The sequence below is a fragment of the Prionailurus bengalensis genome, chromosome B3 (genome assembly GCF_016509475.1).
Source record: "Prionailurus bengalensis isolate Pbe53 chromosome B3, Fcat_Pben_1.1_paternal_pri, whole genome shotgun sequence".
Lineage (NCBI taxonomy): Eukaryota > Metazoa > Chordata > Mammalia > Carnivora > Felidae > Prionailurus > Prionailurus bengalensis.
Genome location: NC_057355.1, coordinates 46,766,665 through 46,793,614, shown reverse-complemented (window position 1 = coordinate 46,793,614; position 26,950 = coordinate 46,766,665). Strand labels below are relative to the sequence as shown.

The 26,950-nt window shown below is 39.8% G+C and overlaps 1 protein-coding gene across 6 annotated transcripts in view; it reads right to left on the bottom strand.

Annotated features, from left to right (window-relative positions):
- Nucleotides 1-26,950, bottom strand: part of ALDH1A2 (aldehyde dehydrogenase 1 family member A2) — a 100,494-nt gene that overhangs the window by 53,675 nt on the left and 19,869 nt on the right. For all 6 annotated transcript variants that reach the window (XR_006293282.1, XM_043555325.1, XM_043555326.1 and 3 more), the window contains 3 exons: nt 9,529-9,633; nt 9,206-9,346; nt 6,078-6,207 (listed from right to left, as the gene is read on the bottom strand). Coding sequence is in view for 5 of the 6 variants with exons in the window: in XM_043555325.1 (XP_043411260.1) it covers nt 6,078-6,207; nt 9,206-9,346; nt 9,529-9,633 (376 nt within the window). In the remaining variant the exon portion in view is untranslated. The remainder of the gene's footprint in view (nt 1-6,077; nt 6,208-9,205; nt 9,347-9,528; nt 9,634-26,950) is intronic.

Here is a 26,950-nt window from a genome sequence, read left to right as displayed (position 1 = left end):
ACTACTTCTTAGGGCAGATTTTGTCATTGCTTGAAATAATCTTTTTGTTTGTTTGTTTTTGTTTTTGTTTTACAGAATGTTTATTCTCATAGGAATATCTGCCACCTGGCAGTCTCTACATGAACTACAGTATGTTTAGAAAATCTGTATTGTCGATAAAATCATAAAAATCTAAAATGTGCCAGAAATTGAGGAGAAATTTATCTAATAGAGACCTCAAGAACTAGATCCCAATTATAATACTAAGAGTATTTCAAGAACTGCAGCAAATTTTATATACCTGCTAACACTAAAAGTGAGTTTATTTAATAGCATAAAAATATGTAACACAATTCAGTGAATGGTAGGTCATCTTCCAATCTCTAATCTGGGTGCACAGTTACCTTTTGAAGAGCTGGTAACCCCTCTGATGATGCCAGTATTAAATGATTAGAGCAGGAACAATGAGCTATTCCATCATGTGCCCTAGCAGATACCTATGTATTCTGACACTGAAAAGACCTCACTGAACATTTACAATTATCATGATAAGCTCTATAAATGCCTACACAATCACTGAGACTTCATGCTAGTACACAGCAGTGTTAACGCTATTCTTCCGGGAGTCTGCTGGTAGCTTCTCAGGAGTCAGATGAAGCGTTCCTGAGTTTGTCATGAAGATATCTTAACCCCACCACAACACTATTATGCAGTCTTGAAAAAAAGATGATTTCTCTGGACCTCAGTTTCTTTGTCTGAGAAATGAGTGGACTGGCCTTGGGGCCCAGGAGGTCTTTTGTAGTCAAACCTCCTCAAAGAGGCTACATGTGAGGCAGACTTCATAACCTCCTGTCGCCAGCAGTTCAGGTACCACTGAGGACCCCGCTTCTCCTCAAGCTCAGTGAGCGAACAAAACATCTCACCATATGCATGCTTTGTATGTGCACACTAGAGTCAGCTGTTGAAGGCAACACCTTACGATTTGAGTCAGTGCCCTGCACATCTGTAGCCTTTTCTTTAGTTTAAAAGGTAAAACTGATGGGGGGGTGTAGTGGACAAATAATTACATATGACCTGGGTGGAGTTTTTAGCTTGTTCTAATGTATCATTAAGGCCATTTTGATGTCAGGATTCAGCTTGAAGCACGGACTACATTTTCCCTGCTTACATATCACAAAATCAATAAAACCAACAATTGTTAAACAGAGAAAAATCGTACGTAGTGCAGATCAATTAGTCTCCCCCAGTAAACTGGAAACATGCTTGGATCATTCCTCCATCACAAGGAGTCTGTGGACATGAGAAGAAGCAGAGGATTTTGATTTAGGTTAAAAATAACCAAAATGGGGAAAATAACATTTCCCCTGCAGGGCTGCTATGAGATTAGAGATGATATAATGGGCACAAAGTGATCAATAAATCACAGTAATGATTATTATTTATCAGCATAATTAGGAGATGCCATAGTAAAAGGGTCAAAGCACAGGATTTATGGTCAGAAAGAAGAGCTCCGTTGAATACTATGGCAGGAAATAAAAGCCAGTCTGTCAAGTGAACAACACTGAGACCCTTGTCAATCACACTGACACCGCACAATTCTGTGGTAATGTCCGACCGTGGGCCTTGTATGAGAGGGAAGAGAGAGGGATGGGAGAATCTCTCGATTCAGAGGGAGAAAGAGCTGTCCAGTGGAGAGTTCAAAGTGCTAATGCCATAACCCACTTCTCCTCTTCCCAAATATTCTAAGTTACCCTTCAGGGGGAGGGGAAAAAGCAGGTCCTTGTTCTAAGTACCCATTATATAATCAAAGTGCTCCTTGTAAAACACAATTTGGTTCAAGGCATTTGTCTATTTCAAATGAATCAGTGACTCACCATTGCTGTGATAAAACTTGCAGCATGGTTTACCAGGCCCCAGAGCCCCAGAGTCTTCTCAACCCGGCTACGCTTTCAGATCCACTACAGCACCGTACTCTCCTCCCTCCATGCTCTGTACAGGCTATTACCACCACCTGTGATGGCCTCCTCCATTTTCACTTACATGCCCACTCATCTCATACGTCCCGCTTCCCTCTCCAGGAAGCCTTACTACCGGCTGAATTGCCTCTCCAGTGGAGAAATTCATGCCTCCATAGCTGAATGAGCTACACTATATCACAATTGTTTGTCCATTGGCTTGTTTTCTTTACTATTCTTTGAACATCTTACTTACTCACCTTTGTATCTCCAGTGCTTTATACAAGACATGAAACACAGCAGATGCTCCCAAACAAATAAAACACAACAAAACAAAAAAATGAATGACTGTATGAAGCAAAGAGTGAATGACTGAGAGGCCGAAGTTGTTATCTGATACAGGAGATGAAGGAAGAGCTCTTCCCATTAGCTGGCAGACTGTCCTGCCTTCCTAAACGGGAAGGAGTGAAAGAGACAATGGTGTAATTCCTCCTGCTCTTTTTGGTTCTCATGCTTTAGTGTCAGAGATACTAAACTGGATGAACCACAGAATATCCTTCAATGAAACTAAGTAATCTTATATTTTTGAGATTAAAAAAACGCTTTCTGGGGCGCCTTGGTGGCTCAGTTGGTTAAGTGTCCATGTCTTGATTTTGGCTCAGGTCATGACCTCAGGGTTGAGATGGAACCCCGCACCGGGCTCCACGCTGGGCACGGAGCCTGCTTTGGATTCTCTCTCTCCCACTCTCTGCCCCTCCTCCACTCGTGGTATCTCTCACCTGTGCAAGCGCTTTCTCAAAAAATAAAACAAAACAAGTTTTCCAGTTTACTTCTTACAGGTGACCAGAAAGAACTGTGCTTTTCATTAAACTGTGCTTTTCATTCCCATATGTCCTCTAGAAGCAACGATTTGGTATTTGCTGATTCAGTGTGCAAGCCGATGTTACATAACATAACTACCATGAATAACGAGAATAAAAAGCATATTGATCTAAAAACCTTCAGAGGGTTAAAGACTTCACCAGGGTGACTGGCCTCTTCATCATCCTGTCCTACTGAACCAGTCTCCATAAGAAGAGGGCCTCCAGTAGAGACCTGGGTTTGAATCTCAGGCCTGTCACTTACTAGCCATGTAACCTTGTTCAAGACACTAAATCCTTGCTGTCTCATTTTCTTATCTGTAAAATGGAGTACCTTTTAAAACCCAAACTGTTTCACAGGGATCATACACAGAATCACATAGGTCCTGGGGGTGAAATAGTTTACACAATCAAGTACTGTGCAAATATGTATTATTCCTTTATGTTGTAATTCCAAATGTAAAATTAAGGTATTTCACAGAGAAATGTATGTAACACAATGAAGACCTCATGGTTAGAGACTAATAACCTTATGTTCTAGATTTCAGTGGAAAAGCCTGAGAAGGGACAAAACCAAGCTGATGATAAATTATGGAGTTACAAATGACAAACACAAAAGGACTCACTGAACATATCTGAGAATAAATAAGTGAATAATAATGACCCCTCCCCCTTTTCCTGATTTTCCCCTATGCTCTCCCACCCCGGGTTCAGTCCAGCTAGAATCCCTAAGTACTGAACTAGCCAGAGGGGCCTATGAGCAGAATTCTCAGTAGCCTACAACAGGCAAGCTCAAATGTACCTAAACCTGGAACAGAGAGGAAAGCTGCCAAGTTCATGTTTGCCTCCGTCCTTCCCTCATCTGCTTGGAGCACCACAGCCAGAGCTCTTACATCTCAGATCCCCAGCCTCCTAGGGGTACTGCCTTCTCCTGACTCCCTTGAGAGTCACGTCACCTCTAAACACACTTTAAGAAAACACAGGGAAACTAAAAACTACTTAGCATATAAGAAAATTCCTCACTTTTTTCCTTCACAGGCTGAACACCAGTGTGTGAATAAAAGTGAGAGGGACTTCTGTGAAAGCCTTTTCTGAGCCCTGTATTCCTAACTCCTAGGTCAACATCCTCAGGAACTCCAAAGAGCATCACATGAAAACAGTGAGGCTTATACACACACCACCTCTTGCCAGATAGAGTAAAATAAGGCATCAAACATCAGAGACTCGATAAATCTCTATCTTATCAAGGTCTTCTCTCCTAAGAAAGAAAAAGACAACCAAGACATTGTTAGGCCAAATAGAGATTTATGTGTACAGCCTTCTGTTTCACCTCATTTCTAAGATTATTTATAAGTCATTAAAAAAGATATTTAAATGCCCCAAACACATTTTGTTTTAATAGTGAAACGGCAAGGGGAGGACATGCAAAAAAACACCAGGGCCTTTGGTCTTGTTAATTTACATTTCTGCCTTGAAACAGGAAAGGCCAGCTTAAAAAGGAAGACACACGTCCTGTTTTTAACAAAAATTGTAATTCTCAGGCCCTCCAACAGATATGCTCACACTACCTAGTAACCCTGCTCCACTCAGGCCATTCCCAAATCCTGCCAGCGATGCTAGAGAACAGGAATTCTGTAAAATCTTCACAGACAAAACTGAACCCAGAGTCTGACATTCCCTAAGAGGAATCTTCTCCATACTGAACAAGGAAAACCTATGGGTGGCAAGGAAGAGTGTCTGTAACTGCAAACCCATTTTCTAAAGGCTAACATTCCACATGTTGCTGTATATCATGGAGGTAATTTTAAAATAGACCTTTGAAGTCTCATCTCTGTCCCTTCTCCACTCTGTGATTCCTCCTCTTGCCCCATGCCTAAATGAAGCATCCCAACAGCCACTGGCTGGTGCCAGTCTCTGTACCCTCTCCTCGCTGCTTGAGGCAGAGAACCAGCCGCACAGGCATCACCTGGCAGCTGGTTAGGAAAGCAGAACCTCAGGTCTCACCCCAGACCTAGTCCATCAGAAACTGCATTTGACAAAGACCCCAAGTGATACGTATGTGTATCGAAGTTTGAGAAGAACTGCTCTAAGCCCACCGCACTATCTGCCGGCCACCCCCGTTCCAGGTAAACCAACCCCTTGGCCTGGGAAGGGCCTCAGGGGGCACTCCAAAGTGCCCAGCCCTGCTTTCCACACTTCCTAGGATGCACACGGAAAGCAGGCTGTTTTCCAGAGAACCTAGGTAGAGGCCTGGGCAAGGTACTTAGCAGCCACCAGGAGCCACTGGTGAAGATGTATTTCCTGTCCTTATGTCTGCTCACCACTACCAACACCCTCACATCTCCTGCAGTCATTCCCTTTCCTGTCCTACCTCTTCCTCCCAGTATTGAAAACGGACCAGCTAGTGAAGTGATTCACCAGGCTCTAATGTCAGAATTTCGGCTCTACAGCTTGCTTGCTGGTGAATTAGGAAAACTACTTAACTTCACTAGCCCTCAGTTACTTCCTCTGTCAGTGAGGATGCTATAATAGTGCCTTCCCCTTGGGCTTGCTGTGAAAGCTCTCAATCTGGCATTTGGATGGCTGGCACCTCGTGTGCCGATTGGGACCTGTCCACTGACTTAGTCTGCACATTCGACCTCTCCTTTAAAGGACTACACCACTGACAGGCAAGGCCACACAACTCAGCACCTAACTGTAACTCTCCCATAGAGATCTCTGTGCCGCTGGTTTTCTCTCCTAACCTGGATCTTAAAAGAAAGGATGGCTGTTGTGTTTACAGATTGAAAAAGTAATTCATGCTTATTACAGAAAATATAGAAAAATATAAAAAAGAGAAATAACTTATCCACAATCTCTCCTCTAAGAGACAACTGTTAACATTTAGAGTGTCCTCTTCCAAAGAAGTAGATCTCACAGTCAGGAAGGAAAGGACCAAGTCTTAATGTCCTTGATAACTTTCCCGACTTCCCCATGTCCAATACCTCTCCACACTCCCAGCACCTAACGTAGCACAGTGCTGAGTACTTAGCAGCAGACAAACCCATACGTGTGCCTCAGCCGACTGCTGTAGTGACGTAAGTGGCTTGTCCCTGCACTTAATATGTACACTGTCTACATACAGAAACAGGGATGTTGTCACAGTTAGTGATGTAATATGTTTGGTTCATATGTAATGTGTCTGACACGAGTTGCTCCTATCTGCATTCTATGGGGCTACTGTTTGTGTTGGATGGTGAGTGTGTTTCTGGTTTCCCTTTCGATGTGCTCAGATTTCACTTACCTACAGGAATGGTCATCCCGTGAATTTTATCAGCCCAGCCTGCGTAGTACCGAAGAGTTTTGATGACCCCCTGCAAATCCACGTAAAAAGCTTGCAAGAACGGTTTGCCACCATTTAGGGATTCCATGGTCTGTACGAAAAGAAATGGAGAGAACTTTCCAGTGACACACAAAATAATCTCTAGAGCAGAGGAAAATGGAAGAGCGAGAACGTGAATGAATATGAATAGTGATTCATAGCTGGTCAGTTCTGATTTCCCAAATGAAAAGATTTTTTAGTACTGCCAGTTTAGGTAAGTCTCTAGTAAAAACCACAATGAATATGGATGCACATGTTTTTGTGCCTGTGCGTCTCCAGTAACCACTATCCAAATGCATAAACACAACATTTCTTCAACTAACGATAAAGAAATGTTCTGCCTGTCAAACCAGCTTCTGTTATATTAATGATCAGAGCTGCGTGGGGATGTGCTGGAGTCTAGACCAGTAATCTGAATCCATAAAGAGGAGCAGGGACATGGGCCTTTATGCAACTGATGAGAATATAAAGCATTTTCCACCGCTGCCAAGACCCCTGCTGAGAAATGGAATATCCACCGTGCACAGTGACTTTATTTATTACCATCAAATAAACAAGAGCTCCTCTAGGGAAGCTCACACTTTAACAACTTCAGGGCTGCTTTTTGGTAAATATTTATGTTAACAACCATTACCTATTAAAAGTGAAGTATCTGTTCCATTGAATAAAAATAGACATATTGAGCAGTTGTAGATTACAAATGTTTCTATTTGAACGAGGTGTTCCTAAACTGCTTGAATTGTAGCAACAACCATAAAAAGCCACATGGACACACTGAAATGAGAAAGGAGTATTTAGACTTGAGAAATATTGAAGGTGTTACAAGTTTAATGAGTTAAAAATAAGCAAAAACATATGTTTATAATCTCATGTCCTTCTCTGTGAGGACACTTTATTACTCATACTGGTGTGAAAATGATGTGAGCGCTGACAAAACTAAGATGGAAATATTCCCCATTCGATGACATAAAAATACAATCACTTACAGGGCAACATACCCACTCACGTGGGTAAGGATCTGATGGGACTCACGTGCATATAAGATAGGACTCATTTTAAAAGATCCCATCACTTATCACTGTACATTGGCTCACCTTTACCAACGGGAATCCAATTATTTCCCAGTACTTTTGAGAACATGTATATGTTCAGGAGATGGGCATTATGTTCTTCAGGCAGCCAGCACAGAGCCAAGCTCCACACAGTATAGAGTGAAGTGCAGCCAGTCATCAGAATCTGAGCCACCTACATGGTCCCAATGAGCTGTTGACAACAGCCAATTTCACCTGAGGGTTGCCAGCCCTATGTTTATTTTCGATTAATTATATTTACTTGGATGAGGTGTTAACTTCATTTTCTGGTCAAAAGCTCCCGTCTATTCCAGAGGCTATCTCTTATTAAAAATCACTCCTCCCATGGCCTGAGGAGTGTTTTAAAAACAGAAATCTCATTTAAGTGTAATGGCAAAAGGGAACTGATCACGGTGAGGCATATGTCCAAAAAAGAATGGCATGTGAATTTTATGACATGAAAATATAACTGCAGTATGTGTGTATGTATATATATATGTATATATATATATGTGTACACATATATGTGTATATATATGTGTGTATATATATATGTGTACACATATATATACACACACACACTCTAGTCTAATGTTGTAAATATTGTATAGATTTCACTCAATTAAACAGACACTTACAGACAATCTATATGCCCTCTCTACCTGACCATTTATGTCCCAGGAACACAAAAGAAGTAAAATACAGTCCTCACGCTTGAAGAAATCATAATCCAGTGAAGACATAAGCCTGCAGACCACCATTTCCCCCTAAGTGTTCCAAAGAATTCAGTTTTGCACGATACTGATAGATTAGCCAGAAAAATAGTGTTCAGGCTTAAACAAATCTGAGAAATAGTGACTAGGGCTTTTCCGAGTCTCTAATAGGTCAGTGTCTTGTGAACATCTGAGAAGGAGCTACTTTACTGGAACAAACACCTTTATTGCAAAACGCATAAACACCTCACTGGAACAGTCTTCCTTGAAGTACCAGATTAGATAATGTTTTTATAGAGAAGTAAATGTTACAGGGGCCAGAGTTCCAAATAATCTCCATAAAGGATTCATTTTTGTTCCCACACTATGAACAGATCTTGGAAGGGGATGGCTGGAAGAATGATGGCAGCAGCGACACTGAGGAAGGACATAAGGCTTCCCCCTCCCAGAGCAAGCCCAATTGTGCTCTGTTTTCCCACGTGAAGGGTAGGATACAGTGTTCACGGTTTGAACGCCTGACTGAACAAGGACGCCCTAAACGTTAACTGATCAACAGTGGGTTATCCAGGAGGAGATCCCTGGTGCACAACACAGACATTCCCAAATGGTTCCAGTTTCAGGCAGTTCGTATTCCCTAAGAAACAGACTTTTATTTTATAAATAGCAAAAACAAACAAATACAAAAACCACTAGGAGAGAGGATGCTCCTTATGTGAGAAAATGATTTAGCGAAAGACAGTTGCTGTCTCCTGCTCTCTCTCCTATCCCCTGGTTCTAGAAAGTGGCAGAAGAAAAAAGGGGGCAGAAGTGCCTGAGAGGCCCTCTGCTTCTGAAGGATTCTCTTTAGTCAAGAGAGGTTAACTCTGGGGAGGTAAAAAAACAGTCCTATTTGATCCTCAAATGAATCATTTGGTGTTGGTTTTCCCTAAGCTTCATGGTGACTCTCCTGCTGCTTAACTGTTTTTGTTTTGATTTGTCGATTGAGGGTGGGCTAAGGTTGGAAAGGATGACAAGAACGTCCTTTCTAGTCATGGGAAGCTATGGTTTTGTTCTTCAAAATTTACTAAGAAGAGACCCTCAGCTAGTCTTGCACCTCCCCATCTGATCCCAAAAGCCAAACACCTCTCATATTTCATGTGTATTATGTTCTCTTCAGCTTGTCCCCCAAATCGACTTCACACCACATTTTCAGAAAGGCTGAGGAATCTACATTTCAGTGGAGTAGTAAATTTAGGGTAAAGACTTAATGTTTTTTTAGGCTACTTACTGCAAGAACTGCCCTGTCTCGCTCCACCAAGTCTGCAAGCTTATCCAACAGACGGCCTCTTTCTGAAGCATCCATCCTTCTCCACACTGAACCAAGAGAGAAAGCCAGGCGGGCTGCCTGCACTGCTTTGTCTATATCTGCCTGTTAGAGAGGAAGAGGCACAACTGAAGAGAGAGAACACTCCAGATAAAGGAAGAACCACCTGCTTCGATGAAAAAGGTGATGAATGAACATCAGCGCTGGTGTCTGGGGAGGATAAGCTTAGTGCTCTGTTGTCTGAAGGCAGTTATTTCATAGGGAATCTTTTTCTAAGAAGGACATACCTTGTCTGCTTCTTGAACTTCACACACCTGCTCTCCTGTGGCTGGATTATAGACAGGGAACACTCTCCCGCTCTCTGAGTTCTGCCACTCGTTGTTAATAAAAATCTACGGAAGTAGACAACAGAAGGGGATCGGTGAGACACGTGATAGGAAGCCAACCAATGGTGAAGGATTATGGAAGTGCCATGGTAGTGATATTTGTTCTATATGTTTGTTGACACGTAAGTATAGAATTTGAAGCATTACAAGAGACCCTTAACAGTATGCAGTCCAGCCTCTCCCCAAATTCATAAATTTCCTCTATGATATTTTTATCTCAAGTTTATCCAAAGATTAAACATAGTTCTTACCTTTAGTGAACCTGCCAACCAGTGAGGGAGTCAAGCAAAGATGGAAGCACAGAGTCTCACATACATACAAACAATACACAAAGCTGAGAAAATATTTACTGACTGTCCGAACTCTGGCCAATATCCAAAAGGAGTAAATACCATGGAACAGAGAGTCACCACGCTTTAGATCCTAGTTTCTCTCTCAGAGGCATAAGTAACTTCACAGGGAACTTGAAGGGTGCTGAAATAAGTAAGCATTCACTTAATTTATAGTCAGATCCTGAACTGTGCAATGACTCTAACTGGTGAGTTAAACAAGTTACGTGTGTAAATCCAAGTTAGATTTCTTCCCCTTTGCTGGGTAGGCTACACGACTCAGCAAAGGGAAAAGGCCTGTCTTTCAAACTGGTCTCTCAAGAATTTCTTAAGAGTCTTGGTTTCCTTATAAAGGAAATGGAGATTATATTAAAATGGCAAAGAGACTTATAGTTAAAAAAATATTCAAGTTAGTATCTCAGAAGATTTGTAAGGACTGAGTTGAAGAAAAGGAGAAAATATAGGCAAAGAAATGTAAAAATTTTTATTGATATTAAAGAGAGAAACCCAAACAAAATGTTTGGACTATGACAGCTCAAAGAATACACAAAGATATTTTACTCTATAAAATTTATAGCATTACCATGAAAATTTCTGAAGTCAGAAGCCATCAGTCAATTTAGAACAAACACAAGGATAAATTGATTTGTTATTGTCTGCCATTTTAGTAAATTACAGATTAGGCTAAATGAAGACATCTACAATTTTAAATACTAAGTTCTAGATTATTCCAAAGCTTTATTTTGCCTTGATTTGATAAAACAATGAAGCCTATGTTTCCCCTTGTTAAGACAAAAGAGAAAAAAGACCTTAAATCTGCATAAGCACTTAATTCAAAAGTAACAAGCATAAACACAATGGCCTTGTAATTGTAGAAATTTTAAGTGTACGATTTATAAACATGCTTTATAATTTACAACAATTTATAAACAATTTCTAAATGTAATGTATTCATTTATTCAATAAGTACTTAAATACTCCTAGACCTAGGACAGGCAAAGAGGACTAGCAGTGCCAGCCCTCCAGGGTCTTACAGTCTCTAGTAACTCACTAAATATTCACAACCTTAATGGCAGAATTTTATTACCACTACCAAAGATGAGAAAGTTGTGAGGATGGGAGGTTAAGAGTCTGATGAAGCAGGTTCTCATTATGGCTCTGACTAGTCTACTGCTCCTTCCAGTGTTATCAGAGTCTGCGGGATTGCTCAGTCCAAAGAAACGAGTTGGTGTCCAAGCCTAAATTAGATCTATAGTTCTTGGACTCCTGGTCTAGTTCTCTTCCCACTCCATGTAACAAACTTCCTAACAGTTCACAGTTGATCATATCTGCACACTCCTTTGAAACACAGTATGACCTCCAAGGTAACAAAGGACAACAACTGAGAGGTTAGTTTCACTTCTAGAGCATTATCAGTCTCTGATAAAATTATCTGATAAAATTATCAGTTTAAGGAAGAGGGGTCTTGCCAATATGCCTTATTCTCTTTATTCACAATTTGACAGAGACTTAACCTTTTTAATCCAATTTTAGTTTTTAAGTTTCTTTACTGAGCAGTTCTAACTATCTGTAAGAATTGAGATTTAATGACCTTTATTGATTCTTAGAGGTCTTCCAAAGATCAAGGAGAAAAATTACTTATTTTTTAACAGGATAAAACTCATTCATTCTCTTACTGTTTTCATTTAGGTGCATGGATCATCTTATAAATATAAGATACACTACAGGACCTTAGTGATCTTTTGCTATTTTGTCATCCTAGGAATTACTTCATCATCACTCAATTATTTCCAACCATGCAAAAAAAGAACAAAACAAAAAATTGTGGAACTGCCATAGAATGAATAAATAATTACAACTATTTCATCATCCTTCAGTTTTCATATTGTGTTGTCCAAACTAATGCATCATCTTTTGAAAGCACATAAAAGAAGTCTGGAGACACCATCTTTGTCATATTCTTTTTAGATTTCATTGAATGCATTTAGGAACTCAGAATTTTTTCATTTCAGTCCATCATGAGTAAGAGAAGATTACAGAGAAAGATATTTCACAACCGTAAATGATTCAGAAGATGAAGGCAAAGAGAGAGAAACACTGGAGACTCTACTGATGAGAATGAAGTTGACGAAGCAAAAGTTCGGACTATTTTCTCAAACTCAGGAATTAAAGAGCAAACAAGATATTTATGAATACACCAAGAAAACATGATATTCTAACTCAGTCATTTAATAGGACAGAGTTAATTATTTAGTATTTTGCAACAAGAACCTGGATCACCGTGTTTTGCTAAAAGGATATGTGATAATTCTTTTATCTTTTATGATATCTGTGTGTAAAAGTTTACTTGATATGATTCATAAGTGGACAAATACTGAAGGTAGGTGTATACACAAAGGTGACTAGAGGACACATATTATGTAGAAATAAAAATTTTCATTGATCAATCTAATCTACGTTTAAATTAGAAATTTAAATTAGATATTAAAAACAGGGGCATCGATTGAGCATCTGACTCTCGATTTTGGCTCAGGTCATGAACTCACAGGTTCATGGGATTGAGACCTGTGTTGGGCTCTGTACATTCAGCACAGAGCATGCTTCAGATTCTCTCCCCCTTTCTCTCTGCCCCTACCCCATGTACTCTCTCTCAAAATAAACAAACTTTAAAAAAAACCTAAAAATGGAAACATCCTATAATTATGGAACACAAAGATAGCCATCCTCTTTAATACAAAATTATAAGCACTCAAACTTTTCAGTAGCATTACATTGTGAAAATGCACATACAAGAACCAGAAGTAACAATAAGCTGTAACCTATTAGAGATATGTTTAAAATCTGGAATCAGTATTTATGACATGAATATTTCCTGTTTCATACATGATGGCTGATAAGCAGATAGTTAGATTCAAAGGCCCTTAACCCATTCCTGGCCAATACCTCTAAATATCCAGGAAAATATGGAAGAATAATTTGGTTTGCTATGTTTAAGTTCTAATTTTGTGGGTTTCACTATTACTACTGCTGTACATTTTTCATAAAATAACTTAAAATTTTAAGCATACAAAGGATCCAACAGACCCAGATGGTAAATGTGATGACTATTTTTCCTGGTATGCTGAAGGTTAAAATATTTGATTTTTACTAGGTTATTCTTTTTGTAGACCTAGCCTTATGACACTTAAAAAACTTGTACTGATAACTTTGTTGGTACACCTACTAGCAAATACCTCTAATACTTGAAGATTTTCAGCTTCTCTAGGCTATTTCAAAAATTTTGAATACTATATCAATAGTTCTTCCCTAACCAGGCTCCCAATGGCCAATACTGACATAATTTAAGCAACAAAATAAATAATGATAGCAATGATTACTCATAGAATGAAAAAGGCACTCAAGAGCCCATAATGATACAAATTATTTTAATGAATATATAAATGGGGGGATAAGATTAAGTTCTGCTTCATAGGAGAATTCCAACTAACAGTTGTGAAGGAATGGTGGAATTAGATAATCACCATTTGTCAAACATCATAGTAGTAATTGCTGGAGGCAAAATCATCAGTGGATGATAAAATTGGTGGGTAAAAGTATAATGAAAAATTGGATGTTAATGTAGTCTCAAAGTATATTCCCACAAGATACTTCCTAATTACAAAGGGAAAAATAGAAACTTTATTAGAGAAACTTGACAGACAGCACCTTAATCAAGCAATCAAGGTTAACATCACCAGTAATGCAACAAATGAATTGTTATTAACATTTTATCTGTATGTCCTACCAATAATTAAAAAGCTGTGTTGAAATCTCTTGCTTTGGTTGTGGATTTGTCAGTATATCTCTTACAGTCTTCATTTATATCTTTATAAATTTTAGGTTATTTTATTAGTGAATATAAAATGATTTTTGTACATTATCCTTATATCCTATAATTGTTTATTAGTTCCAGAAGGGTTTTTTTCTCTTTTTTGTGTGTTTGAATTCTTAGGGATTTTCTACCTAGACAATCATGTTATTTATGAACAGAGACAGTTTTATTTCTTCCTTCCCAGTCTATATACCTGTTATTTCCTTTTCTGGTTTTACTGTATTAGGTAGGACTTTCAGCACAATGTTCAACAGGAGTGGCAAAAAGGGGTTTCTTGTTCCTATTCATAGAAAGCATCTATATAATTTCTTGTCATTAAGCATGATGTTCAGCAAGAGGTTTTATGTAGGTATTTATCATCCAGTTGAGGAAATTCCTTTATTTTTAGTTTGTGGAGAGTTTTTTGTTGTTGTTTTTTTTTTTTTTTTTACCATGAATGGGTGTTGGATTTTGTCAAATGCTAATTCTAAATGTACAGATGCTATCGTATGAGTTTTTTTCATTAGCCTGTTGATGTAACAGATCATAATAAATGATTTTTGAATTCTGAACCAGTCTTGTATACCTGGAATAAATCCCACTTTGTTGTGGTGTATAATATACTGTTGGATTTTATGTGTCAACATTTTTTACAGTATTTGCATTTATGTTAATAAGAGGTATTGGTCTGTAGTTTTCCTTTCCTGTATGTCTTTATCTGGTTTTAGTATTACAGTAATGCTGGCCATATTAGATGAGTTAGGGAGTGATCCTTTTGCTTCTATTTTCTGGAAAATACTACACAGAATTGGTATGTTTGCTAGAAATCACCACTAAAACCATCTGGACCAGGGGCATCTGGGTGGCTCAGTTGGGTGAACATCCGACTTCAACTCAGGTCATGATCTCAAGGTTCATGAGTTCAAGCCCCACAATGGGCTCGCTGCTGTCAGTGTAGAGTCCACTTCAGATCCTCTGTCCCCCTCTCTACTTGCCCCTCCCCTGCTTGCTCTCTCTCTCAATAATAAACATTTAAAAAAATCTGGACCAGTGCTCTTTTATTTTTGGAAGGTTACTAATTACTAATTCGACTTCTTAAATTTATATGGGCCCATTTAGGGTTAGCCAATATGAGTTTCCATCCTTGGTTCCCACCACCAACTATTCCTTTTTTGTGCATCTCTTAGGTCAACCTCCTGAGAAGAGCACTTGGTTGGTTTCAGGACATTTTTTGAAGCACCTCCAGATGTAAATGAAATAATTACCCTTGGGTCCAAATATATGTAACCATAAAGAAGAAAAGCCACGTATGTTTGAAGCCATTAAAGGGCCAAGTTTGGGTCAAGATCATTTCTTTTCAAAAGAACCATGGAGAGGCGGGCAACAAGCGACGAATATCTCAGGAGTGGGTGCCAAGTTGGTAGGTGTTAAGATTTTAAGAATTTCTGTATTTTTAAAATGTCTTTGGTATTGGTATCTGGGTAATTCTGGTCTCAAAGAGTAAGATGGAAAGGATTCTTCTCCTCTCTTCAATTTTCTGGAAGAGTTTTCGTAGAAGTGGCATTATTTTGTCCTTAAATATTTGATAGAATTTGCCGGTAAAAGTATCTGGGCTTGGAGTTTTCTCTGTCAAAAAGGTTTTTTAGCTACGTGTTCAATTTCTTCAATAAATACAGGGCTATTTATCTATTTCTCCTTGTGTGACTTTTGGTAAAATCTGTCTTTCAAGAAATTGACCCATTGGAGCATCTGGGTGGCTCAGTTGGTTAAGGGTTTGACTCTTGATTTTGGCTAAGGTCATAATCTCCTGGTCATGAGATCCAGCCCAGCACTGGGCTCCATGCTGAGCATGGAGCCTGCTTAAGATTCTCTCTCTCCCTCTCCCTCTCCCCTATGCTCTCTTTTTAAAATAAAAAAAAAAGACAGATAGATAGATAATTTGCCCATTAGTTATCAAATTTGTGGGCATAGATTTGCTCACAAAATTCCTTTATCATCCTTATAATGTCCATTGATGGTCCCTCTTTCATTTCTGGTATTCAAAATTTATGTCTTCTCGCTTTTTCTCTTTGTTAGACAAGCTAGATATTTATCAATTTTATTGACCTTTTCAAAGAACCAGTCCATGGTTTTAGTGATATTCTCTATTGTTTTCTGTTTTCAATTTCACTGATTTCTGCTATAATTTTTTATTATTCTTCTTCTGCTTGCTTTAGATTTATATAGCTCTTCTTCTTCTAGTTTTCTAAGGTAGAAACTTGGATTATTTCTTATTTTCTAATATATGCAACTCAATGCTGTAAATTTTCCTCTACCATTTTCACTGCATCCCACAAATTTTGGTAAGTTGTATTTTCATTTAGTTTAAAACATTTTAAATTTCTCTTGAGGCTTATTCTTTGATTCATGTGTTATTTAGAAATATGTTCTTTAATCTCCAAATATTTTGGGATTTTCCAGTTTTCTGCTATTAATTTATAGTTTTACTCTATTGTGGTCTGGGAGTATTTTTTATATGATTTCTACTCTTTTAAATTTGTTGAAGTGTGTTTTATGGTCTAGAATGTGGTCTATCTTAGTGAATGCTCCATATGAACTTGAGAAGAATGTGTATTCTGCTGCTGTTTGATGGAGGCTTACTTTACTACTCTTAGAACTAATAGCAGCATTTGCTTTTATAGAAAACCCAGCTTTTGCATTTTCCTTCCGTTCCCAACTCATTTTAATATTAATGTATGCATGGATAGCTGTTTCAATTACATACTGTAATAATATTTCATGCCACACCGTATAATAAAAGAGAAAAAATGAAAGGCAAAAAGGTTGAAAATAAAGTGATATTGTCTTTTTTTCTTCAGACATGATTGCCTGTCTGGAAATTCCTAAGAAATCTACAAAAAAAACGCTGAAAGTATAATTTAGCAAAGTCCCAGGATACGAGATCAATATACTATCAATAAATCATTGGGAAATGAAATTTTTTTTTTCAACGTTTATTTATTTTTGGGACAGAGAGAGACAGAGCATGAACGGGGGAGGGGCAGAGAGAGAGGGAGACACAGAATCGGAAACAGGCTCCAGGCTCCGAGCCATCAGCCCAGAGCCTGACGCGGGGCTCGAACTCACGGACCGCGAGATCGTGACCTGGCTGAAGTCGGACGCTTAACCGACTGCACCACCTAGGCGCCCCGGGAAATGAAATTTAAACGCATATATTTATACACACACATTAGTTCATGCAAGATCTGGTTGCGCTGCGACAAAAGGGTCCATTACAGTATATTGCTTACCTTACAGCCAGAAGTGGAAATCCTGGGCAGCAACTTTTGGCAGCAACTATTAACCCGTTAAATTATGTGACTTTAAAAATTATGCTCTAAGAAACAGTCTCAAGAAGAGTTATGGCTCTTAGTTGCAATGTAACCTCCTCACAAAATTGAGGGACCTGCAAAACTCTCTCCCAATCCTCCCCTGTAGAAAAAGATTCGATAGAAAACAAAACAAAACAAAAAAGGTGGAACTAACAGAAAAAGGAAGAGCTGAGCAGAAATTTGATTTTGCAGGAAAAAAACTGCCAAATGTTCATTGAAAGCCTATTTTAAGGGCACCTCACTGGCTCAGTTGGTGAAACATGTGATTCTTGATCTCAGGGTTGTGGGTTCAAGCCCCACACTGGGTATGGAGATTGCTTAAAAATAAAATCTAAAAACAAAAAAACAAAAGGCCTACTCTAAACACCGAGTTGTTTTAGATTCTACTGAAAACCCACAGAAGACATGTACTCTGCTCTCTGCTGTGCTGGAACTTATAATTGTGTTTCAGAGACAAGATTACTTTCAGGAAAGTTAAATAATGTAAGGCACTCTATGATTTAGTGCCAAGATGAATGGTAGAGATAACCACTGCAGGAGTGTACCTCAGAGAAGGGAGATAGCGGTGTGGGCTGACATGTTAGAAGAACACTTCAGGAAAACAAGAAATAATGAGCGAGTATGACCCAGGGTAGGGAAAGGATAAGGTAAAGGAAAGAAATTCTATCCCTAATAAGATGATTCAGCTGGCCCGATCTACCCCTCCTCCTCGACTTCAGCTCCTCTCTGAAGATTATCTGATACACTCGTTTAGGAAGTGTGACAGAGAAGGAAGAAATCCAAGTTTAGCTGCTCTCCTTCCCTCCAGGAGTCCCCAGACCCTAGCAGCAGCTCCAGGGGTTGAGCGCCCTGGAAACCCAGCCCCAGCCTCTACCGCGGCACTGGCTTCAGAGTAAGCAGGGTGCCTTCCAGCACGCAGGTCCTCCAAACCACGAAAATCCAGAGAGGACATAGGTCAGAAAGCCGGTCACACTCACAGAAAGAAGGGAGACCTGAGAAAAGATTCTTTCCAATGTTGTAAATTGATACATTAAGAGAGAGCTGTGCCTAAAAGGAGTGAAAAATACGGCAGAGGATACAGGAAGAAGAAACTTTGAAAAGATATGGAAAATGAATACTGAAAAAAGTAGTGTTAGAAAACAAATATTTTTTTTTAAATGTAGTTGTTAGAATTGAAGAGTCTGAGAAAAATAAGCCTTACAGATTTCCCACTGAGAAACAATGAATCGAAAGGGGAACCATGATGAAGAGAAATGGGGGTAGTGGGAAAAGAAAACGTTGAGACAGGGAAAATAGAAAGAGCTGGAACTCATCTCCTATGAACATTCAGGTGTTCAATATTTTGAACTGTTCAAGACTGGATAACTAGATTTCTTTCCTTTTTTCACATGAAAATACAGTTAGAAAAAGCATTAAAGCAAGACCAGCCAGAACACATACAGAGCCCCTGGCGGAGAACAATTTGAGACCCAGCCATCGACTTGTGTCATCACAATCCTGCTATCTGCAGACACATCTTGGGTTCGTGGTTTTGGTCAATACCTGAATTTCACTAGTAGCCCACGGAGTGGAGAAGGGATTACACTGTAGGGGAATCGTGGTATTCTTGGGTAGCATAATCCGGAATCCTAAGTATGTGTACTTGGGCCAAAAGGTTCTCAAAAGCCAAGCAAACGATTGCAGAGATAAAGACAAGGAGTTCCAGGCAATCAGTAAGGACAATTTTGTTATAAAAAGTCTAGTCTAAACACAGCTGAACTCAAGAGGATGAGTCTCTTAAGATGCAGGTTTCCATGGACTCTTCCTGTTAACACCCTCCCATTCCATCTTCCCTTCCCTTATCTTCCTCAAAAGTTTGTACTAAGTAGGTGCTTAGGGCCTGCTAGTGTCTCCTTAGATTTCCGGATTTTCTTTCTTTTCCAGGATGAGCAAATTACGTCTTTCAGGTTAAATATACCTGTCTGTCTCCAGTATATGATCCCAAGGGTACAAGAGGGCTAAGGGGGTACTTGCGCCAGACATCCCAAAAGACAAAGGCCACTGCTTCCATGTAGCGTGTCAACCACCAAAAAATTCTTTAAAGAGAAAATAAATCATTCCAATGACTGACTCACTTGTAGAGAACAGACCTGGCTAAAACAAACTCAATTATATATCATCAATCCTACCTACCCCACTGCCCCATGATCCCCATATCTGAGAATGCTCTTGACATCTGTTTTAAGAAAAGAGTAAGAAACAGCCAACTGGTCTGAGCCGCCTTATCAGAGTCACATTGAATTACAGCATTTGTTACTCTGTTGAAGCAACATGGCATTAAAGCCAAGTGCACACCAATGTCAGTTGTGACATATTCCCAAATCGGAAGAAACTATACTTACCATCAGTGTTGTGGTAGAAGGCAATGGGAATTGCTACTGGTAATGGTTAATGTTCATTTCTTCCTGTTCCACTTTCTATAAACAAGGTAATGCCTATACAAGCTCATTACTGTAAACTGAGCACATTTAAATTGGCAGTAAAACCAGAGTATTTACTCTAGTGCACATATAAAGTGCCTCATCCAATGTTTTGGAAATGTTTCAAGTTTTGAAACCAAGCAGCTGGCAGCTTTACAAGCCAAACCTTACACTTAAATCACTCACTCTGGAAAGTTTTTTGGTGTCCCGTGTCAGGTAGTACCATTCAGCAGACGTTCATTCCCCCACTCCTTGAATTCTTTTGCAATAAATTTGCATTCACAGGGCTCTTATAACTCTTCCAGCACCATAGACTCCAATGGCTGTTGATTAAATGTATATATCCTGTGCATTTAATCTGACTTACATTATGGCCACTTCGTAAAAATGCCACAGACTGGACAAGCGATGACACATAGCAAGAACCTGGAATCCCTGCAAAGCCTCAGATTAGGGTTTTTTCTCCTTCTTTATTAATAGTGACCATTTTGTGGCCCGGCTCTAAATCAGCAAAAGTATTTGACAGCAAATGCTCCTATCTATGGATTATATATAACCCGTCCTACACACCAGATGAAAAAGGGATAACCCTGGGAAAGGAAGGGCTTGTTCCATGTAAATCATGTTACAAATTGGACAACACCCAGAGAGTTCATTGTTCAGCCTCAATTGTGAAGGCCGTTCCCATTTACTACTCTCCTAGAATCGATGTTAATTAAGGCGGACTGAGACCATAAATCAGCCTGGGAGTTTTACAATGTAATTCAGCATTAAGCATATATATTTAAATTAAAAGTAACTGATTAACCACTACAGTTTTTCCAGAAGTGGCTGGGGCCATTTCTTTATAATAAAGACACGTCACCTTTCATTTTTGTAAGGGGAGAGCATGAAAGAAATACTGTATTATCTTCTAAAATGGTGAATAAGGCTGGTAAGTGACTCACGACACTGGTTATTGGGAGGAGGCGCTGGAAAGAGAGAGAGAAAAGAAGAACAGGAAGGAGAGCTGCATGGTGCGAGGCAGCTGGCATCTTTTCTCTACCTCCCTTGAAGTCGTGGGCTCTCCCTCTAGTCACAATCATCCATTACCCACCTACCATTCATCAGGCTCTGCGCTAGGCACTGGGGGTGACAGAAATAGGTAAGAACCAGCGCCCGCCCTTCAAGTGAGCGTTCGGCATGGCAGAGGGCAGGACTGTCACAGCAACGGATCTAATAATAGGACATGACAACAACATTTAAAAGGATTTATGGAACACCCACTGGGAATACGCTTCAAAGATACTATACTTTATGTTCCAACTTTATAAAACACTAGCCCGGTAATTTGTGTGCCTCCCAACCAAAGAAACCCAAGGAAACCAAGGAAACCCAACCAAAGAGCTACACCTGCCTGACAGAAGCCAGGAGAACATCCTTCTGAGAACAGGACTTGGGCTTCATCAAAAAAAAAAAAAAAAAAAAAAAAAAAAAGCCGAAGAAACAAAGCAATGGCTCTGTGAACCCACAGGTGAAAAGACAGGATTGTCTGATGAGTAAGTCCTTCAAGAGCTGTGCTAACACAGCCCATCTACACATGCCTCCCCACACAGTAAATATGAAAACCACGTGCAGAGAGTGAGCCTGGGAGAGGAATTTGTTTTAACCCAAAGTACATGGATAACACATATTCGATTAGTAATTCAGATTTATTAACATTATTAGATGACCACTGTATACCAAGCATTTTTACTATTTCATTTAATCTGTGTAACATACCTGTGATGCAGGTATTTTCCTTCTAGATGTGTAAATGAAGGCTCATGTTACAAATGCAAGTTTATACTGCAAATAATGTACAAGGCAAAAACTTGAACGCAGGTCTCTAAATGCTAAGTACAGAGCTTTTCCATTCCTCGTAACATTACCGGTTCCCACCTCCCACCGTCCCCAACTCTACTAGACTACAACTTTAAGTGAAAGATCTATGTTCAGTTAGGCCAAAAGCAGCAAAAAGAATATAATTAGGACTTTTCCTGTAAAGTCAGAATTGAAAACCCAACCAATCAAGCGAATAATAACAAAAGTTAACATATAAGGCTTACTACGTTCCCAGCACTGTTCTAGACACTTCACATATATTAACTCGTTAAATACTCAAAATTATCATCTGAGGTCAATACTATTATTATCCCTGTTTTACAGATGACAAAGCTGAAGCTCAGAGATATAGAGGAGTTCACCCACAGCCAGGCATGTGGCAGAACTGGGACTCAAAACCCACACAGTCTGGCACCTTCACCCTCAGCCCTGGACACTGGTATCTATATCAGACTGGCACTCTGATGTCACTTCCTGCATTGCTACATAACCTTCAAGTGGCCATCTGCACTGTTCCAAAAGAAATAAACATGCTTCTTCCCCAAGGGGTAGGTTTCTTCATAATCTGGTCCCAACCAACACTTCTGGTCTCCTCTCCGGCCATCCCTCACCATGTATCTAAGCAGGAATAACATCTATAGGACAGTATCATTCATGAGAAACAAGCAGTGACAAAATAACACCACGTTTCCCATCAAGGATATGTCCCTATCTAAATGTAGAATGGAGTGTGTGCCTGTGGAGAAAACCAGACTGGTCTTGCATAGACCAGTGTCTTATAGTGTGCCATAAAATGAGGAGCACAAGCATTCAAAATCTGTGGATCTAAGTTCCTCCCTTTGCCCCCCTATACTTAAATCACACCAAAAATGCTACGAATTGTTATGAATGAGGATCTCTGAGCCTGCTGTTTCCTCCCTTCTTTACCTGACACAACATTAGAAGTTTAGTCATCTTTCAAAACTCAGTTCAAGGGGCGCCTGGGTGGCTCAGTTGGTTAAGTGCCCGACTTGGGCTCAGGTCGTGATCTCACAGTTCATGGGTTCGAGTCCCGTGTTGGGCTCTGTGCTGACAGCTCAGAGCCTAGGGCCTGCTTCGGATTCTGTCTCTCCCTTTCTCTCCGCCCCTTCCCCGACTCGTGCTCTGTCTCTCTCCCTCTCTCTCTCAAAAATAAATAAATATTTTAAAAATCACAAAAAAACCCTCAGTTAAAATACTTGATAAACCTGTCCCAAACTCTTCAGAGTTGTCTGATCATTCTCTGACTTCTGCCTGTGTATCACATCGATCTATAATACTTTACATATGTCCCCCACTTAGATTGTGGGCTCCTTAAGGATAAACACCATGTCACTATGTCATCTTTGTTTTTTGATCTCCAGGACCTAGAAAAAGAATAGTGAAATGGTAGATGCTCAGTAAATATTTATATGCATTTGTATTACCCAAGAAGCAAATTCTTTTTGTCAAAAAAACCCAAAACAATGTATGTTTTAATTCCAGGAATCAGATCCTTGGAATCCTAGAACCGTTTCTATCTATCCAGAGAAGCAGGTCCCCAGTCAACACTGAATAGTACCTAATACTGGATGCTTCCTACTTTTTCTTGTCTGGATTGAAGCTATGCAACAATCAGTTTCCCTCTAGAACATGGCTTTGGATAGACACTGTGACACCAAGATAATGGAGTTATTTACTTACCTAAGAAGATTGCAGAACCATGCACCTTGCTAAAACTCTTTAGGATAAAGGTGGTTCAGAAGGAACCCTTTTACTCTGGGGGCACTAGATAATGACACCGGAGTTCTTGGGAGGAACCTGAAACGCAGAACTGCAGTCCCTTCATCTCACCACTGCCAGTAGTGTGGTTCATTATTTAACTATGCTTAGGGGCTTGTTTATAAAGGGATATCACTTTCGTGGTCTTATTTTCTATTACAGCAAAAGGAAGAGGGGGAGGAAGAGTGCTTGTGTTCTGTTCTTGGTTTCAAACTAAATGTTCAGCTAGTCTCCTAGCTTCCCCAACCCTCAGTTTCTTTATCTATGATAAAGAATGATGATTTACCTATAATAAGTGAAACTTGGTAACTGAAGATAGGCTAATCTATGGCACTTGTGATAAAACTTCTGTCCAGCCCCTTGACAGATATTGATAATCAATCACAATATCTTCCAGTTGAATTTCTGAAAACTTTTCAACATGGCATTTTAGAAAGCTACTGCCAACTGAATGGAAGATGTCCCTGAGGACGTAAAAGTTCTAACTCTGTGAATCTGACGTACTGGCTACAGAACACATATGGCCACCAGTGGGCGCTCAATAGGAAAGTTTATCAGAAGTTCTGGGACACCGTAGGTTTGTCTTGCTTCTCCAAGTGCATGTTGACACTTCTATAACCATTTCAACAACACCTCTCTATGTCCAGAGCAGAGTCCATCCTCTGGGTTCAAAAGTGGCGGTCTCCTTTTCCAATTATGTCTAGCACTTGAACATGTAACTGATGAACTAGAAAGAAACCATTTTGAAAAAGCACAATTTGGGTGGAAAAAAATCCTGCAACAAACATTTTAAAACTTAGGCAAGCTCATCACCAAGCACAATTGGTAACTGCCCACCTTCCCCCCAAACAGTCTTAATGCTTGTTGTGAAACTATGAGGTTCGACACGATCATACTTTACCAGCCAAATCTTACTAAAGGATCACTTTAAAAGACACTAATGGGGGGCACCTGGGTGGCTCAGTTGGTTAAGCATCCCACTCTTGGTTTCAGTTCAGGTCATGATCTCACGGTTTGTGAGTCTGAGCCCGCATCAGGCTCTGTGCTGACAGCACACAGCCTGCTTCAGATTCTGTGTCCCCCCCCTCTCTCTGTTCCTCACCAGCCTGCGCGCTCTCTCTCTCTCTCAAAAATAAACATTAAAATTTTTTTTAAAAAAGGAACTAACAAGTGAGTATCTTTTTCTTGCTCTAAATATGGTTAGTGGAGGCTGCTTGGGTTAGGAAGAGAGAGATTCACAATGCTGGAAGGGGCCCTAGATATAATGTATGCAAATGAAAAATGTTACTAAATAAATTTCTCAAAAGAAGCCAATGACTTGCACAAGGCCACATACCCCACTAGTGGTAGAATAATAGGGACTGGAACCCCCATGTCCTGATTCCCATTCTAGTGCTTTTTCTAAATTTAATCTTTGCTAATGTTTCTTTGGAAAGCAAATTTGATGGTTGACCAGGGAATCAGAGCAACCCTCACTGCATTTCTTCCACAAGGTCTCTTAAACATTACTCTGCACAAGGAATTTTGCTCAAGTCCCTTTTTTCTTCAATACAATCAATGCAGATGATAGCGAAATAATTTTTAATTTCCTTTCTTGAAAGCAAAACGTGTTAGGGAAACAGTGGTGATTTACATTCCTAATGTGATTCTGCTTAGAGATGAGGTCCTGGGATATTTTCTGCAGCCTCCTGAGGTGCAGAAGCAGGAACTTCTGGCAGAGAACAGACAGCAACCTGACTATTGTGATCTTCAGATAATAAATTATTTCTTGGGCTTATTAAAGAACAACTTTGTGCTCTTACAACAACAGGGCTATATTTGAGGGTGCAGGAAGGATACTTCAAAATCATCCTAATGACTTCCCACAGGCCAGTAGGTCTTGGATAAGAAAAGAAAGGGAATGGCCAGCCTTGACTGATTTAGGAGCTGGTTACAATTTCACTGCATCAAAGTGATTCCTTTTTCATACTTTCCTTTCTCCATAGAATCTAGGTATCCACGGCTGAATAAGAAAAGGGCATCAAACGCCAAAATCTTTATAAAATGGTCACAGCTGTTTGATTCACAGTCACTTCTCCTAGCTAAGGGAATTAAAGTAAAAATTCATGATGGCACTTTGTTAGGGACACTACACACAAGCATTTGGGGAAAAAGAATCTCTAAGTGTAATTCCCTCCTGTAAATATTTCATAACATCCTAGATTCTGGGCAAGAAATGTCATTTATTTCCCCACCTCAGAAATTTTATCCCCTTCCTGAAGGAATGTGTTTAAGAACTCTAACAAGTACAATACTACAACAAAGTCTTCTGCCAAACATTAGTGTCCTTTTCCAGGGCACCTGGGTGGCTCGGTTAAGCTTCTGACTCTTGATTTCTGCTCAGGTCATTATTTCATGGTTTGTGAGTTCAAACCCTGCATCTGGTTCTGCACTGACAGTACTGAGCCTGCTTGAGATTCTCTCTCCCACCCCTCTCTCTCTGCCCGTCCCCAGCGCATGCACGCTCTCTCAAAAGAAATAAACCTTAAAAAAAAAAAAAAGTGTTCTTTCCCAAATCTGAAAGGAACAGGTATCTCAGTGTCCAAGAAGGGAGGTCTGAAATATGAGTGGAGTACATGGTTGTGTCTCTGGATTAAGACAGTAAGGACCATAACAACAGGCTTTCTGAAAGCCAATTCAATGTGACTGGGCTGGTTTATACTTTCTGTTGTTGTTTGTTTGTTGTTGTTGTTGTTGTTTTCCAAATAAGACCATCAGGATAGCAACATGCAAGTCTGTTCTCTCCTCAAGACAGGTATAGAGACTGAAGTTGCTTAACGTATTCAATCATAATGATTAAATGTCATGAAGGTTGTGTCTATATGCAAAATGAAATAGAGATATAAGGAAATTCACTGAGGACTGAGGTGATTAATCTTGTACATATTCCTTTATTTGCCTTATAGAACAACCAGAGTGGAGGTGCTAAGAGCCAAAAGATCTCCATGTAAATACCACTCTGCCTTTTACCACTTATGCAATCCTGAGCCATCTTTAAATAGACTCTCAAACTCTTTGAGCTTTGTTTCCTTCTCTGTAGGAACAGAAACAAGGCTCGTCCACCTTGCAGGGCTGTTGTACAATTAAGTGAGATAAAATGTGACTGTGCCTGAGGCTTAACTGGCTAGGATGAACTTTCTTCCCTCTCGAAGATCCTTGAAAAGAGCTCTCTTGGCTTCATTTGGTTTTCTCCGTACTCTAATAGAGCACTTAACATGCAGTCAGTGTTCAAAAGACATAATGGATCATACTCCTGGGACAGAAGTGAAGACGGACTTCGGATTGGCTGTCTACAGGGATCCGACCCATCTAACAGTGGCTTTACGTGGTTTTCTAAATCTCAGTAGTTACGTGGAGAAAGACCCAAAACAGGGAACTTAACCACACAAGCCAAGCCACATCACTTGGCCACTTTTGCACCAGGAAGATAACAGAAGACAAATCAGGCTTGCCACACTTTGCAGCCCACAGCAAAGTGGCTGTGACAATACAGAGATGCTGCCATGAATTTTCTAACTGGGGAATCTGACCCCCTGAGGAATTCTGAAGCAGCAGGCTTTAATAGGAGTTAGGTGTAAATAATTTCCTATCCTCAATGAATCTTTGACATAAAGCTGTCATGTTTTATTTCAG